Source organism: Nymphalis io, chromosome 13 (assembly GCF_905147045.1).
Source record: "Nymphalis io chromosome 13, ilAglIoxx1.1, whole genome shotgun sequence".
NCBI classification, from domain to species: domain Eukaryota; kingdom Metazoa; phylum Arthropoda; class Insecta; order Lepidoptera; family Nymphalidae; genus Nymphalis; species Nymphalis io.
Genome location: NC_065900.1, coordinates 11689950 through 11703574, shown reverse-complemented (window position 1 = coordinate 11703574; position 13625 = coordinate 11689950). Strand labels below are relative to the sequence as shown.

Here is a 13625-nt window from a genome sequence, read left to right as displayed (position 1 = left end):
CGGCTTATAATTGGTTTTTGGCGGTGAAGGAGAACATTGCGAGGAAACCTGCATGTGTCGAATAAAAATATGCCGGTGCAAGCAGCGTGGTAGAATAAGCCCCAAACCTTAACCCAGCGTTAGGAAATTAACATGCTGTTACTTTACAGATTTAAGATAATACAATATTTTTCTTGTACTTTAATGCGTTGAGTTCACTATTCACTTAGCATTTACACTAGATCATGACGTAGGATTATTTTTTAATAATATATACAATAAAAATCCCATTAAAATGCTGGTAATATATAAAATAAATATAATCTCTAATGAAATGCTTTCGTTTTATTTACTTTATTCAATGTAATACGTTCGACCATATAAGATTGTTCTCGATAAATTTCTAATAAACAAAACAAATCGTATAAACAAATGCTTTATCGACCGTTATCACTCAATTCTCTCCCTCGACCGGACTTTGTCGAGGGTTTACGACATTTGCAGTCCACTGACACGAGCGTATTCTGGAAATTAAAGAAATAAATTGACAAAAAGGGTCACATTTAATAAGTATAGGTTTATTTTTATGTTATAAATAGGCGGACAGGCAAGTGGCCACCGGATGTAAAGTGGTCACCACCGTCTATAGATATTGGCGATGTGAGAAGTATTAACCATTCTTTATATCGCCAATGCGCCATCTACCTTGGGAACGAAGATGTTATGTCCCTTGTGCCAGTACACTGGCTCACTCGTCCTTCAAACCGGAAAGCAACAATACTAAATATTGCTGTACAGTGGTAGAAAATCTGATGTAACTCGTTATGATAATAGTTATTTATGAAAACTAATTTTATTTTGGTGTTAAATATAATTGTCTTAGATTTACTATTTAAAGTCGAAATGAATATTATAATTTTATTCTTCAAAAAAAGGCCAATCAGACGTTTTATAATTTATGAGCCGCAGCTTTCCTCAGACATACATCAATTTAATACTAGAAATGAAAATAAAATAATCATACAAGCTTTCGTCTTAATAAATTGTATTTAGGGCTAGGTGTACGCATTTTTAATAAAAGTCCGCAGTATATACTTCAGTTGCCACTTCAGCTTGGGCCTTTCAGCAGCAGGCTTCAGAACTATTTCTGTATATAAATATATCTGACAAAAATGCATGGATTGTATGATTGCTGGATGTCGTGTGAGAACTAAGTGTATACAAATTTATATTTCTTTAAAAATAGAGTAGACTCATGCTCTGATTCGTAATGTGGATTATATCGAGAAGAACCAGCAAGAAACTTTTTAGTTACTTATTTTCGACAAACAAGTTACATAGACAATTAAATACAATTTAATTATTATTTATCCTGCACGGAAATCAACGAACTCACGAACTCCACACTTTGTTATCATCTATATATTTATTGAGATATAAATTTAGTAAGTAATACGCCTTATTAATCAATGTTTTTACATTACGTGATTTAAATTAATTAATGGCAAAGCTTAAGGAATTTTATTATAAAAGCGAACACCATGCCCAAGGATGAAGTGACTTTGCGGAGGCAGAAAGGGTGTAATAAATTTTCTTTTACTTCTCGTGTTTATACAATGTTTGTCACTCTTTCTATAGAAATAATGAATATTATTATGGATATACATAGTATTGTTGTAAATATACTGTGATGCCACCGTAAGTTTGTTAAAAAATAACGCAAATGAAACTAATAATGATTCGGAAACGAGAAAGGTTTTGCTAGTTCGAAATTTCCATAATATAAATTTTTAGCGCTTAAACAAACGCGCCCGATATGTCAGTAGCTTTTATGAATGTGCCAACAAATGTTAAAGTGATTTAGGCACAATGATATAAATAATACGTGGATGTATAAAAAACTCAATACAACATTAAGGCGAAAGTTAAAAACGTAAAAAATCATAATATTGGTTTGAAGTCCGGTTTATTCTTATGTATATATATAATAATGTCAGTTTCAGAGTGCGCTCGCACATCGACTTTGTGACGATTGTGACTGCTATCACTTGGTCCAACGTAGTGGTTATATATCGTTTGCTTAGTCCGAAGGAACGCGTGTATCGAGTGAACGTTAGAAAGAAATAACTGCACTGAAATTAAAAGTAAGTTAACTTTTAATTATTTTAATAATAACAAGTATTTTAAAATAGTTCTCAATAATTTACATAAGCAATAAATATTTTAGAATATTTTGTGAAGGGATTATTTATATCGATGTTTATTAGCGTATGTACATAGCAAATGATTGTATATTTTATCCTATAGTGGATAATGTATATCTGTTTGTCTTGTTAAAGTCGTATAAGTGGTTGTGCTACCTGCGGCTCATACGAGTACGCATTCGGCGTTTTTTATCTTCCTACTAAATTCACCGATACCCTAGCTGTAGTATTACTACTACAGCAGTACTGGGAACGTATTTAGCCTTCTTCGTAGTTGTTGGATAGGTTGCAGCATCGTTTCTTTTTTCTTGGTCGTTTGCTGAAGCGGCTATGATCCTCGTTTTGCGCAATGAGAGCGTCATGGGTACGGTGCGTCTATAATGACTTTTGTGGCGAGGTCACATTCAGTCTAATGGATTTTTTATAGTATTGGTAGGCGGACGGGCAAATGGTGGCCTGATGTTAAGTGGTACCACCGCCCGTACCTTACGCCACCAACCTTGGGAACGAAGTTGTTATGTCACTTGTGCTTGTAGTTATACTCTCACTCATCCTACAAACTGGAACGTAACATAATTGATGCAACGTATTTTATGTGTACATCAAGTCAAGTGTATAGGTATGCTTGTCACAGCCAGAACACACCCCGTAAATCTCATGCAGCATTTGAATGTGCGTATATATATATTATATTTATGGTATTATGTCATTAACGTAACTAACAAATCCTTAGTATTTCATTATCAGACAGCAATAGCATCATGATAGTCTACTGGAAATAAGGATTCACACCATCTGAGTCGAGATGGCCCAGTGGTAAGAACGCGTGAATCTTAACCGATGAACGTAGGTTCAAACCCGGGCAAGCAATTTTCATGTACTTAATTTCTATTTATAATTCATCTTGTGCTTTTCGGTGAAGGAAAACATCGTAAGGAAACCTGTATATGTCTAATTTCATCGAAATTCTGCCACATGTATATTCCATCAACCCGCATTGGTGCAGCGTGGTGGCATAAGCTCCAAACCTTCTCCCCAAAAAGGGAGAGGAGGCCTTAGCCCAGCAGTGGGACATTTACAGTACCATCTAAGTAGACTTCTCACCAATTATTCTAATACAAAACATAATTTTTTTGAATTAATGTATTGCAGTTTGAAGGGTGAGTCAGTTTCACATACAGACAGAATTACAATATAAGGAATAATTTACACATCTTACGATTACATTTTCTATAGGAAAGCAAGACCAATTGTTCCTTTCTGGTTTTTTTTTCAAGGTATAAATCAATATAATGCAATGCAAGATACAATTTTTAGAACGGCTTTTTCTTATCTTATATTGGTATATATTTTGCACCGAGATGGGCAATGGTTAAAATAGGTGAATTTTATATTAAATTTTAAAAATTTTCGTTTCAAGTCCGGAAAATGATTTCCATGTGCCCAATTTGTGTATATATGTGACTGATGCTCAGCGGTGAAAAGGTCGTGAGGAAACACGTATGTGTGGAAATAAATGCTGTTCGTATTACAGCAGTGCGGTGGAATAATCTTCAAACATTCTCGAGAGGAGTTAAGTACTGGTACATTTAACAAAGCTTGTTGATTTTATTTTCATTTTGACTTTTTATAGATGGAACTTATATTTTTTTTAGTTCATTAAACATTTTAAATTTGTTTTGCTCATAATTATAGAAGATCAGGGCTTTAAATTATATACAATTTCGTAGTGAATTACATACAACAAGCAGCGATGTGATAAAAGTTCGATGAGATAGTTCCGGGTCGAGGGTTGCTCTTGTTTATAAATAGGTTGCGGTAAAATCCGTTAAACTTGGACCGCAATACACGATCTTGTCATATTGTTATGTAACTATGACTTAAATGATAAACAAAACAAAACTATAGCACGCCAATGACATTATTTTAATTCAACTTTATCTATTCGTGATACCTACCAGGTAGCTACAGGCACAAGTATCATCTTATTACTTACTTACCCATGGTTAGTGTCGCATTGTCGATGTAAGGGATGGAATTATCCATTTCATACACTGCCAAGGTCTATGAGCAGTGGTGACCACTTACCATCAGGAAATGATAGAAATCCTAATTGACATGTTTATCCATGAAGTGGTGTTAGGTAGGATTCATGCATCTTTTTCCCGCCCTCGTGCCAGGTTGATTTAACACAAATTGAGCCAAAATAAGATTCATGTGTTCTTCGTCTGGTCCAAGCTATCGTGGATTTAACATATTGTTTAATATAAACTACGACGACGACATACGTATGACGTAATAAGTAAAAGACAGGTTACGATACGTTCTCTAGTCTATTTCAATCAAACTTGACCAAAGACCAAACCGCAACTAGTTGCTATTGGTTGTTAGTAAAATAGATAAACGGCTAAACGGCGATTATTATTTTTCGCTTCGATTGCGATGAAGTGGCAATTTATATTTGTAGAATTGGCTTCGGTCCGTAATAAGCAAGCCAATGATAGCTTTTGACTTACTCCTCGTTCTAATTCTACTATTTCAAAACAAAACGAATTGGATAACAAATAAAACAAATAGATTAAGCTGTGATTTCAAAATAGCTTATTCGTTTTAATTTAATTCAACACAAATAACAAACAAATGAAGCCGCGAGTGTTGCTATAAAATCAAGTATAGTATAGTAACAGTACATGTCCGGGCAAGAAGATAAATACAATATAAAAAGTGTTTATAACAATAAAAACACAATCTCATTTATTATGTTTTCGAATGGCTATAAAAAACCAACTGCTTTTGACATTATTGAATTATAAATAAATAAGCAATAAATAACTTGTGATGAATGAATGTGACACATGTATTGAAGTTAGAGGTGATATCAGACACGTTCACTCGAGTTAATATTCATTTCTATACCGAATGCAATATCCAACATTGTTAGATCGTTCATTAATGAATGCATTTGAAAAAGAAAATGCATAATTAACGAAATAAATAAATATATAAAAATATAACCGTCTGATTAATCTGTGCCCCGCTGGCACAACAAAAAGCCATTAACAACAAAACCACTTTACTTTAAAGATCAATTTGGTCATTTCCCATTCGCTACTCTTTTTTATAATTCTTTGACAGACTGGCAATTAGGCCACCTCGTGGTAAGTGCTTACCACCTACCCGGGGAACTAAGGCTACGTCCCGTGTGCCAAGTGTATAATTTAAAAGTATTTAGTAGTATCTAGATTAATAAAAACTACGCTAGAAAGCTATGTATGAGCAGGGTCTGTGCCGGATACCTTATATTAATTAATACGTTTATAGTGTACTAATAAATAAACAAGGCTTATTGATAATAACACACCATCAAACACACAAAACCCTGTCAACCCCCACAAATGCCGTCCTAAAATAAATTAAAAAACAAAACAAACTACGGGATAATTGAGTGTATTTTAATTTTTTAAAGTTTATTCGTGATTGTTATAACATATTTGTAAACAGCGATTTATGTAATTGTATTTTTACTAAAGTTATATTTTATAGAGATAACCTTTTGCGTTTTATAAACAAAAGTATATAATATCAGACTTCAATATCATTCGTTAACGATATCCACGGACAGTAAACGTGAGCAGTGATCGTAAGCTTTATTAAAAAAAAAAATCATATTGAGAGCGTTAATAATTTCCGAAATGGCAATTGGCGGTACTTTAAACGAAAATTTTGGCAGCTACTCTGTTGGCGTGAATAAGAGAGCGAAAGGAATAGTCGCGGAAAAAGCTGAAGCTTATTTGAAAGCCGTTAAACAAAGCCAACAAGCAAAAGGTTGGTGGGATCACTATCGGTATAAGGTTTTAGTGATTTCTTTATTCGCATGCAACGATGATTATAATATTAAAATTATATGAATTAATATTTGAAATTATCAAATGACCTACATTTAACATTACCACTTTAAGCATACCTTTCTAGAATAGATTCGTGTCGAGTTGCTTATATGTTGCTTATATTTTGTTTTATTTACTAATTAATAAATTGCATAGCAAAATATTATCAAATAATAAATACTTATTTAATTGTTGTAGTAGCTAATTGCAGGGTTTTGTTGTCTCTTTATTTATTTTTTTCAATTATGTGATCATCTGATACACGGCAATTATTGTACGCTGTTGGCCAATAATACTATGTCATTAATAACTGAGCTAACAACTCAACAATTCGTTTTAACGAATAGAATACGAACAAAAATAAGTATCATTTTATATTCATTCATATATATGTACAAACCTAGATCTATTTGATTATATAAAATTCTTTTGATATGCCTTAATTTCAATGGAATCCACCATTTATAATAAAAACTAGCGTCTTGCCCGCGGTTTCACCCTCGTAGTTCCGGATCTCGTGAGAATACGGGGACAAAATGTATCCTCGCTGATAATGTTACTTTCCACTGGTGAAAGAATTTTTAAAATCGGTTTAGTGGTTTAGGTGTGAAAGCGTAACAAACAAACAAACTCACATTCGCATTTATAATATTAGTTAGGATATTATGATAAATACAATTTTGCAAATATTTTAAATAAATATGCCCAATTTAGCAGCAGTTACAAAAACAATTGACATATTTTTTTTAATATTGTTTCTATGGCTTCAAAATACATATATAAATAATAAGATCATCACAAGATCAAGCACGTCCGTGCTTGATCTAACATCAAAGTTTAAATAAGAGTATCTACTTCTATGTGCAAGCTCGACTGGGAAGGTACCACCCACTCATCAGATATTCTACTGCAAAACAGCAGTACTCGGTATTGTTGTGTTCCTGTTTGAAGGGTGAATGAGCTTAATTACAGGCACAAGGGACATAACATCTTAGTTCCCAAGGTTGTTGGCGCATTCGGTATGTAGGCGATGGTTAACATTTTTTACAATGCCAATGTCTATGGGCATTTGTGACCACTTACCATCTGGTGGACCATATGCTCGTCAACCGTCCTATTCTATAAAAAAAAAATCTGTTACATAGGAGTAAGATTCACAAATTGAGTTACTGGGCTAGCTCGGCTCTTGTTGCGCATTTTATACCAGCGTCTAATTTACATTAATTATAATGAAAACGATACATTATAATTTTTGCGATCTGTTACATTTAAATTTAAAAATGATTTACTTATATGATAATTTATTAAAACAGTGACAAGTGTCCAGAGGCCAGTTCTACCACGGTTGGAGGCGCTTCAGAGGGTAGCTAACATACCCATCGTGGAGTCCGGCATTGGAGTCACTGAAAAAATTTACTTTAGAATCAGGGTAAGATAGTTAAAAACTTATCGGAAATAGTGCTTGCAATCCTACACTGAACTAAGCACGACACTAAATTACTTTAGTCACCTCTTACAGATTCAGAATCACTATGAACCTAATTATTACTGTCTACACTAACGTACACGTTGTTGTTTTTATTATACGTGTATCACACGCTTAACAATTTCAATGACGAACCTTGGCATTAGGCAGGCCGCGGCCTGTCAACGTCTGCCAAATCTTTGGTCTCAAAAAGTTGTGATATGACATTATGAATCGTCAAGCAATAACATTCAGCATTGTTTTCAGGAATCAAATCCACTAATACGTTGGTATTTAACCCTTGGAGAGAAGTCTCTGGCTACTGGAGTTCAATTGGCGTTACCCGCTGTACAGCTTCTGGAGACGCCGATACACCAATTCGATAGATTCCTGTGCATGTCGCTAGATGTCGTTGAGAAGAGGGTACCTTCAATACATTTACCACCTCAAGCAGTGAGTGAACAACTATTGAAGATGAATGTAAAGATTTAAACCTCTTTTCTTCTTAAACATCTTTATTTTCTTTTTTCATTTGACCAATACTTTTAAATTTAATTCCTCAATTAATATATTAATTATTTAAATACCTCATTTTAAGTACAGTACAAATTTCGCTCTTAATGAACATAAATAATTTTCTTACAATTTGTATTTGTAACTGAATTTAAAAGTCGTTATTAACAATAATCTCCGCTTGACTTTACGCAACCAATAATTTTGGTAAACTCTCATGTTTTATTATCAAAATTAATTATACACCGTTTTCTATTATATTATTTATCTTTAGATGTACTCAGAAACGCGTCAATACGTTATACGCAGAGCTGATTCAGTAAAGCAATTGGGAACAGCTGTGTTGGATTCTCGCGTGACGGCTGTTACCGCTAATGCCTTGGATCGCGCTCTAACCACTGCAGACAAATACGTGGACAAATATTTACCACCAGATTATCAAGATGCTGCCGATGGTATGAGTTTTTAAAATATTAAATAAAAAGTTCCTAAGGATTTTTCATGATTTTTTTTGACGTTTTGGTATTTCCTAATTTGAGAGTAGCATTTTGTTCAATTTAACTTACTAAATATTCTAAATAAAAATTACTGCATTTATATGTCAATTAATACATGATCTTTTTTATATAATATAGGACGAGCATATGGGCCACCTGATGGTAAGTGGTCACAACTCCCATAGACATTGGTATTGTAAGAAATGTTAACGCATACACCGCTAATGCGCCACCAACCTTGGGAACTAAGTTCTTATGTCCCTTGTGTCTGTAATTACACTGGCTCACTCACCCTTCAAACCGGAACACAACAATACTAAGTACTGCTGTTTTGCGGTAGAATATCTGATGAGTGGGTGGTACCTACCCAGGCGAGCTTGTACAAAACCCAACCACCAGTAATCTTTATTTTATATATATTTAATATAGTAAGGGTATAAGATTTCGAGTAGAATGTAATTTTTTTTTCTCATCATTACATCAGTTTGTCCAGTACTTACAAATAAGTCATAAATATCCGTTTCCTGCACTTATTTCCAGGGATGGTAAATCGTGTCTCCGTCTACACACAAAAACAAATTAGCTCCGTGCGTGAATATTTAGGTTAGATGCTTTGCCCTTGCGTACTTAAAACATATTCAAATATTGTGTGATATCAACATAACAAATAAACCACAAACATTGTCACACAAACTCATTATAATGAATTTTCGTAATGTAATAATAAATTATAATAAGTCAATTGATTACAACTAATGAATATGACTCAATTTCTACGTCTCGACGGAAGACTAATTATTAAGATAAATCTAATTAAGACTGTCAGACAAACAATTTTGATTTTTTAATTTTAACCTATTATAAAGAAATATAGCTTCGACGTTTATGATTCATTTAATAGATAAATGCATTCCGATAAACTGAGGTTATCTATTATATATGACATGTCAAAATATCATGTGAATAGTTAGACTTTAAACTAAACTAATGAATGATAAGAAAAAGCAAAGGTTATTATCAAAATAGTAGTATTCATTTAGAATAAAAATGAAATTGCTTAAATTTTTTTAAACAAATTTAATTGAGTTAAGAATAAGTCAATCATCTGTTTAAAATTTGAATAGATTTGTTTGTTAATTTTTTTTGATCCTGGGACATTATTCACACACGGCCATCTGATTCCAAATTAAGCAGAGCTTGTGTAATGGAAACCAGACAACTGATATACTACATATACTACTTTTCTTTTGTAAATACATACTTATATAGATAATTACACCCAGACCCAGACCCAGACAGAGAACACCAGACAAACAGACATGTTCATGCACACAAATGTCTGTCCTGGGTGGGAATCGAACCTAAAACCTTTGGCGTGAAAAGCAAGTATCTACCAACAACGCCAACCGGCTCGTCAAAAAATTTATGGAACTGACGGTTAAAATCGTTCTGGTTTAATGTATTATTCAGTTATTTTGCAATTTTATTACATAAAATATAGACATGAGTTTTTCTGGTTTATTTCTTTGACAAAAATTAGTGAAAATAATTTATTTAGTTGACATAGATAATAGTCGTGTACTATTCATGGTAAATGTAATTACTTTTATTGCATTTATCAAAGTTATATTGTACTAATGGTCAGAAATATAAAGCTATTATCTGTTGATCAGATAATAGCTTTATATTTAAATATATTTTATATTTAAATAAAGATTAGTAATACCTAACAACATTTGCTCGCTGTCTCATATTGATGACTGGCGGGCTAACGGCCGGATTCCCTTGCTTACGTAGTGGCGATCATAGTGACGAGCGCGGAAGCTGCGGAGAACGCGGACACGGGGCGTGCGCGCGCAGCGCAGGCCGTGCAACATGGCGCGCGACTCAAGCGCAAGCTGCAGAGGCGGCTCACGCGGCAAGCTCTCGCTGAGGCCAAGGCTATCAAGGAACAAATACACGTGCTTGTCTATGTGGCTGAACTGGTAAGGGAACACTTGCATCTCACATTTCCGTTCGATTTATTGCATTAGCAGGATATAATATTGGTAAAATGTAATCATAATTATAGTAGAAATCATCTTGTGTATTTTAATTTTGCCATATAAGTTTACTATATAGAATGACTGTATTTGCTTTTTCAGGTTGCCACGGATCCAGTACTTGCTTGGCACAAAGCCAAGGAATTATACTCGTCCTTAAGCAAATCTGAACCAGAGAACCAGGCTCGACCAGATACCCTTGAACAGCTTCTAGTGCTGCTGTCCCGCGAAACCGCTAGGAAGATTGTGCATCTTATTAACTACACTCACTCTGACCTGCCGAAGTATGCTCTCCTAAGTCTTGAGTCAATCGAATTGACACTATATTACACATTTTGGACGAGTCTGATAAAAAAAAACTTATGCCCTCTATATTTAAATAAAAATATTATTGCTGTAAATTCTTCGCCACTGTAAAATTACATTACATCGTTCACTCAATCACGGAATTTATTTATTTAATTTATTAACTCTAAGGGAATCATTTTTGCAGCAGCTAGACTATAATTATTTGTATTTAATCTTAAAATTGAATATGATTAATATGCTATTTGCTTCAACAAAGACAAAAGCATATATATAAAGCCAAATAAGAAAAATATTAACTTTCTAAACTTTTTTGCAGCAATATTCGTCAGGGACTATTGCTTGTCACCAGTCACATGTCGGTAGTTACGGACGCACTTCTTAAGGTAATAAAATCAAAAACATATTTTTTTAACTTTGTATTATTGTTACTTGTTGAACTCTTTCCGGTTGTGTCGGATTGCCGTCCCATTGTATTATGAGAGTTAGGGAATAGAGAGTGCACCAGTGTTTGTGAACACATTTTTGCACTATAATATGTCCTGCACAATTGGCTCAGTTGGGCAGTTAATCTCTCTTGAGATTGGCCGTCGTGGCCGAAATCGGTACGGAGGACATTATTATTATTATTATTATAATGAAAATTTAACCAAAGTGCAAATATATATTATATTAAATGTGTTCGCTAGATGTTGCCAGTCGAAATAGCAATCACAGAAGTGCGTGGACTGCGTAGTAAACTCCACGAACTGCTGCAACAGCTACAGTCAACATCCAAGACATATCTCGTAAGTAGCAAGAAATCTAAAACCTGTAGTCTGTTATATGTAACATTCAACAACTAGCATTCTTCATTCCTCGCCTATAGAATATAAAGTTAGAAGAATAATTAAATTATAAGTTCTAATAATTATTATAGAGATAGAGGGAGAGATATATTTTGTTTGTTTGCTTTTGCAAAATTTACGCAAAAACAGTCACATTACAATATGAATACATATTGTAATCGTTAATCAATAATTTGATTGTATTTTACCCAATTCTACCTATAAAATGACTAAAATATTTACTATTTTCAGGAACAGCTCGCTATGTTTCTAGCGGGAAACGAAGAGCGTGAAAAGATCGCGCCGCGCTCTATATTTGAACAACGAGACGAGTTGGCAACAATCAATGGTGTCAACTAGCAATACGTAAAGAATATATCCCCCCGGAAAGCTTAGCGCGATTTTTACAAATATTCAAAAAAAAAATTGTTTAGATTGGGATGCCGGGTGTGCTATATAATTTTACCATCCAATATTTATCAGATTTTGAAATTAAAATTATAACGTTGAAAAAAAAACACTAAGTATGACTAAAACTTACTAAGACTGAAATATTTAGCGTTTTTTTATGCATTATTACAATTGCAATTAAATAATTGCTCTATTAAGATTGCAACCGCTTTTAACGACGTATTTTTTTTCAATAGCTAATAATAAAATAAAAACAAGTACGCTATTGATAAATATTCTTTTTTTGTGTTAATATTGTTCTATGTCGTTATAAGCGAAATATATTTGTTTTAATTTAATTTTAATACTATGAATTAAAATGAATCAACAAACAATATGCTGTTTTAAACTAACTAGTTGTCAAATACAGACATCTTCATGATTTATTAATAATATCTTAAATGGATTTATTTATTTAATTAATATTTTTCCAAATAACTAAACGTGTTTTAAGCAATAGGTCGTAATCAATGAACATTTTAATGTTAACCTTTTTGCTACATTTAAAACAGACATAATATGTCAAAATGTAAAATAATATTTACTAAAAAATACAAAATTTTACGTTAGTTTGTTTTTTAATTTTCATTTGATGTAAAAATGACCAACCCCGCTCAACTTTTAAAGGAAGCCTCCAATCGCGCTTATTATGTAGGTAAGCTTTTGTACATCTGTTGTATTAAATAACGAAAAAATAATAAAACATATCGGTGTTAGTTGAATATTATTCTAGGGCAAAAATAATTTCATTGGCGTGGAAAATGAACAAATCGAAATGGAAAAGGGATGGCGAATTCCGACTGCCCTTTGGTTGATGGTTATAGCCTTTTTCTTGTGGATTGTTAGTTATGCCTTTGTTATCATATTCATGTTCCTCTTTGAAGCTACACTAAAATACTTCTCAAATTTTGAACTGCATTGGCTTAATAATTCCTTTCCTGGAGAAGAATTTATTGAACAATATGCATTGTTTTTATATTGATTGTTATATTGATTGAAATAAACATTTTTATTCATATTCATTGTTTCCATTCTTATAGGAATCAAAAAATCCTTACTTAATAAATCCTTTTTTCTTAATTAAAATTATAAACGCGAATGTAGAGTAGAGTAGCTTAGACGTAGAGACAAAAGAGTATAAGATCACTGCATACTAAAGAACGTAGAGGCTACAACCTGAATTTATTTTTAATATATTGACCCAATAACTTGCGGGATAAACATAATTTTATTTTGCTTAATAAATTCTGTACGGAAAACACCATTTCATTTGTTTTTTGTTGTTGTCCTTCCGTCTTGTTTCCATATCTCTTCCCAATAGGCTAGTAGGCTAGAAGTCTAGATTATAAAAAAATGGAAGCATTTGTAATTTTTTGACCGATTTGAAATTAATTTTAATTTTCACGCACTCGTGAATTTCTAGCGACACAATGTTCTTTTCGCGCGTTCCATCTG

General features: G+C 33.1%; 1 protein-coding gene across 8 annotated transcripts; it reads left to right on the top strand.

Moving 5' to 3' along the window:
- The first annotated feature begins 1994 nt into the window (after positions 1-1994).
- On the top strand, positions 1995-13188 carry LOC126772662 (lipid storage droplets surface-binding protein 1). 8 transcript variants are annotated; one of them, XM_050493092.1, is made up of 10 exons: positions 1995-2123; positions 7384-7499; positions 7803-8015; positions 8323-8503; positions 9086-9148; positions 10343-10530; positions 10690-10871; positions 11213-11279; positions 11583-11681; positions 11973-13188. In XM_050493092.1, coding segments are annotated over exons 1-10 (1218 nt in total). In that variant the 5' UTR covers positions 1995-2122; the 3' UTR covers positions 12081-13188. The 8 variants fall into 8 exon arrangements, with proteins under 8 accessions (XP_050349049.1, XP_050349043.1, XP_050349042.1 ...); XM_050493086.1 differs by lacking the exon at positions 1995-2123 and adding an exon at positions 5787-6008 and having other exon boundaries at positions 10355-10530; XM_050493085.1 differs by lacking the exon at positions 1995-2123 and adding an exon at positions 5787-6008.
- The last annotated feature ends 437 nt before the right edge of the window (positions 13189-13625 follow it).

Bases quoted from the DNA above. Each gene is read 5' to 3' on its own strand.
- LOC126772662 (XM_050493085.1), top strand. From the start codon at position 5,876: ATGGCAATTGGCGGTACTTTAAACGAAAATTTTGGCAGCTACTCTGTT. The intron at 6,009-7,383 runs GTTGGTGGGATC...TTATTAAAACAG, and splicing joins ACAAAGCCAACAAGCAAAAG to TGACAAGTGTCCAGAGGCCA. The intron at 7,500-7,802 runs GTAAGATAGTTA...CATTGTTTTCAG, and splicing joins AAATTTACTTTAGAATCAGG to GAATCAAATCCACTAATACG.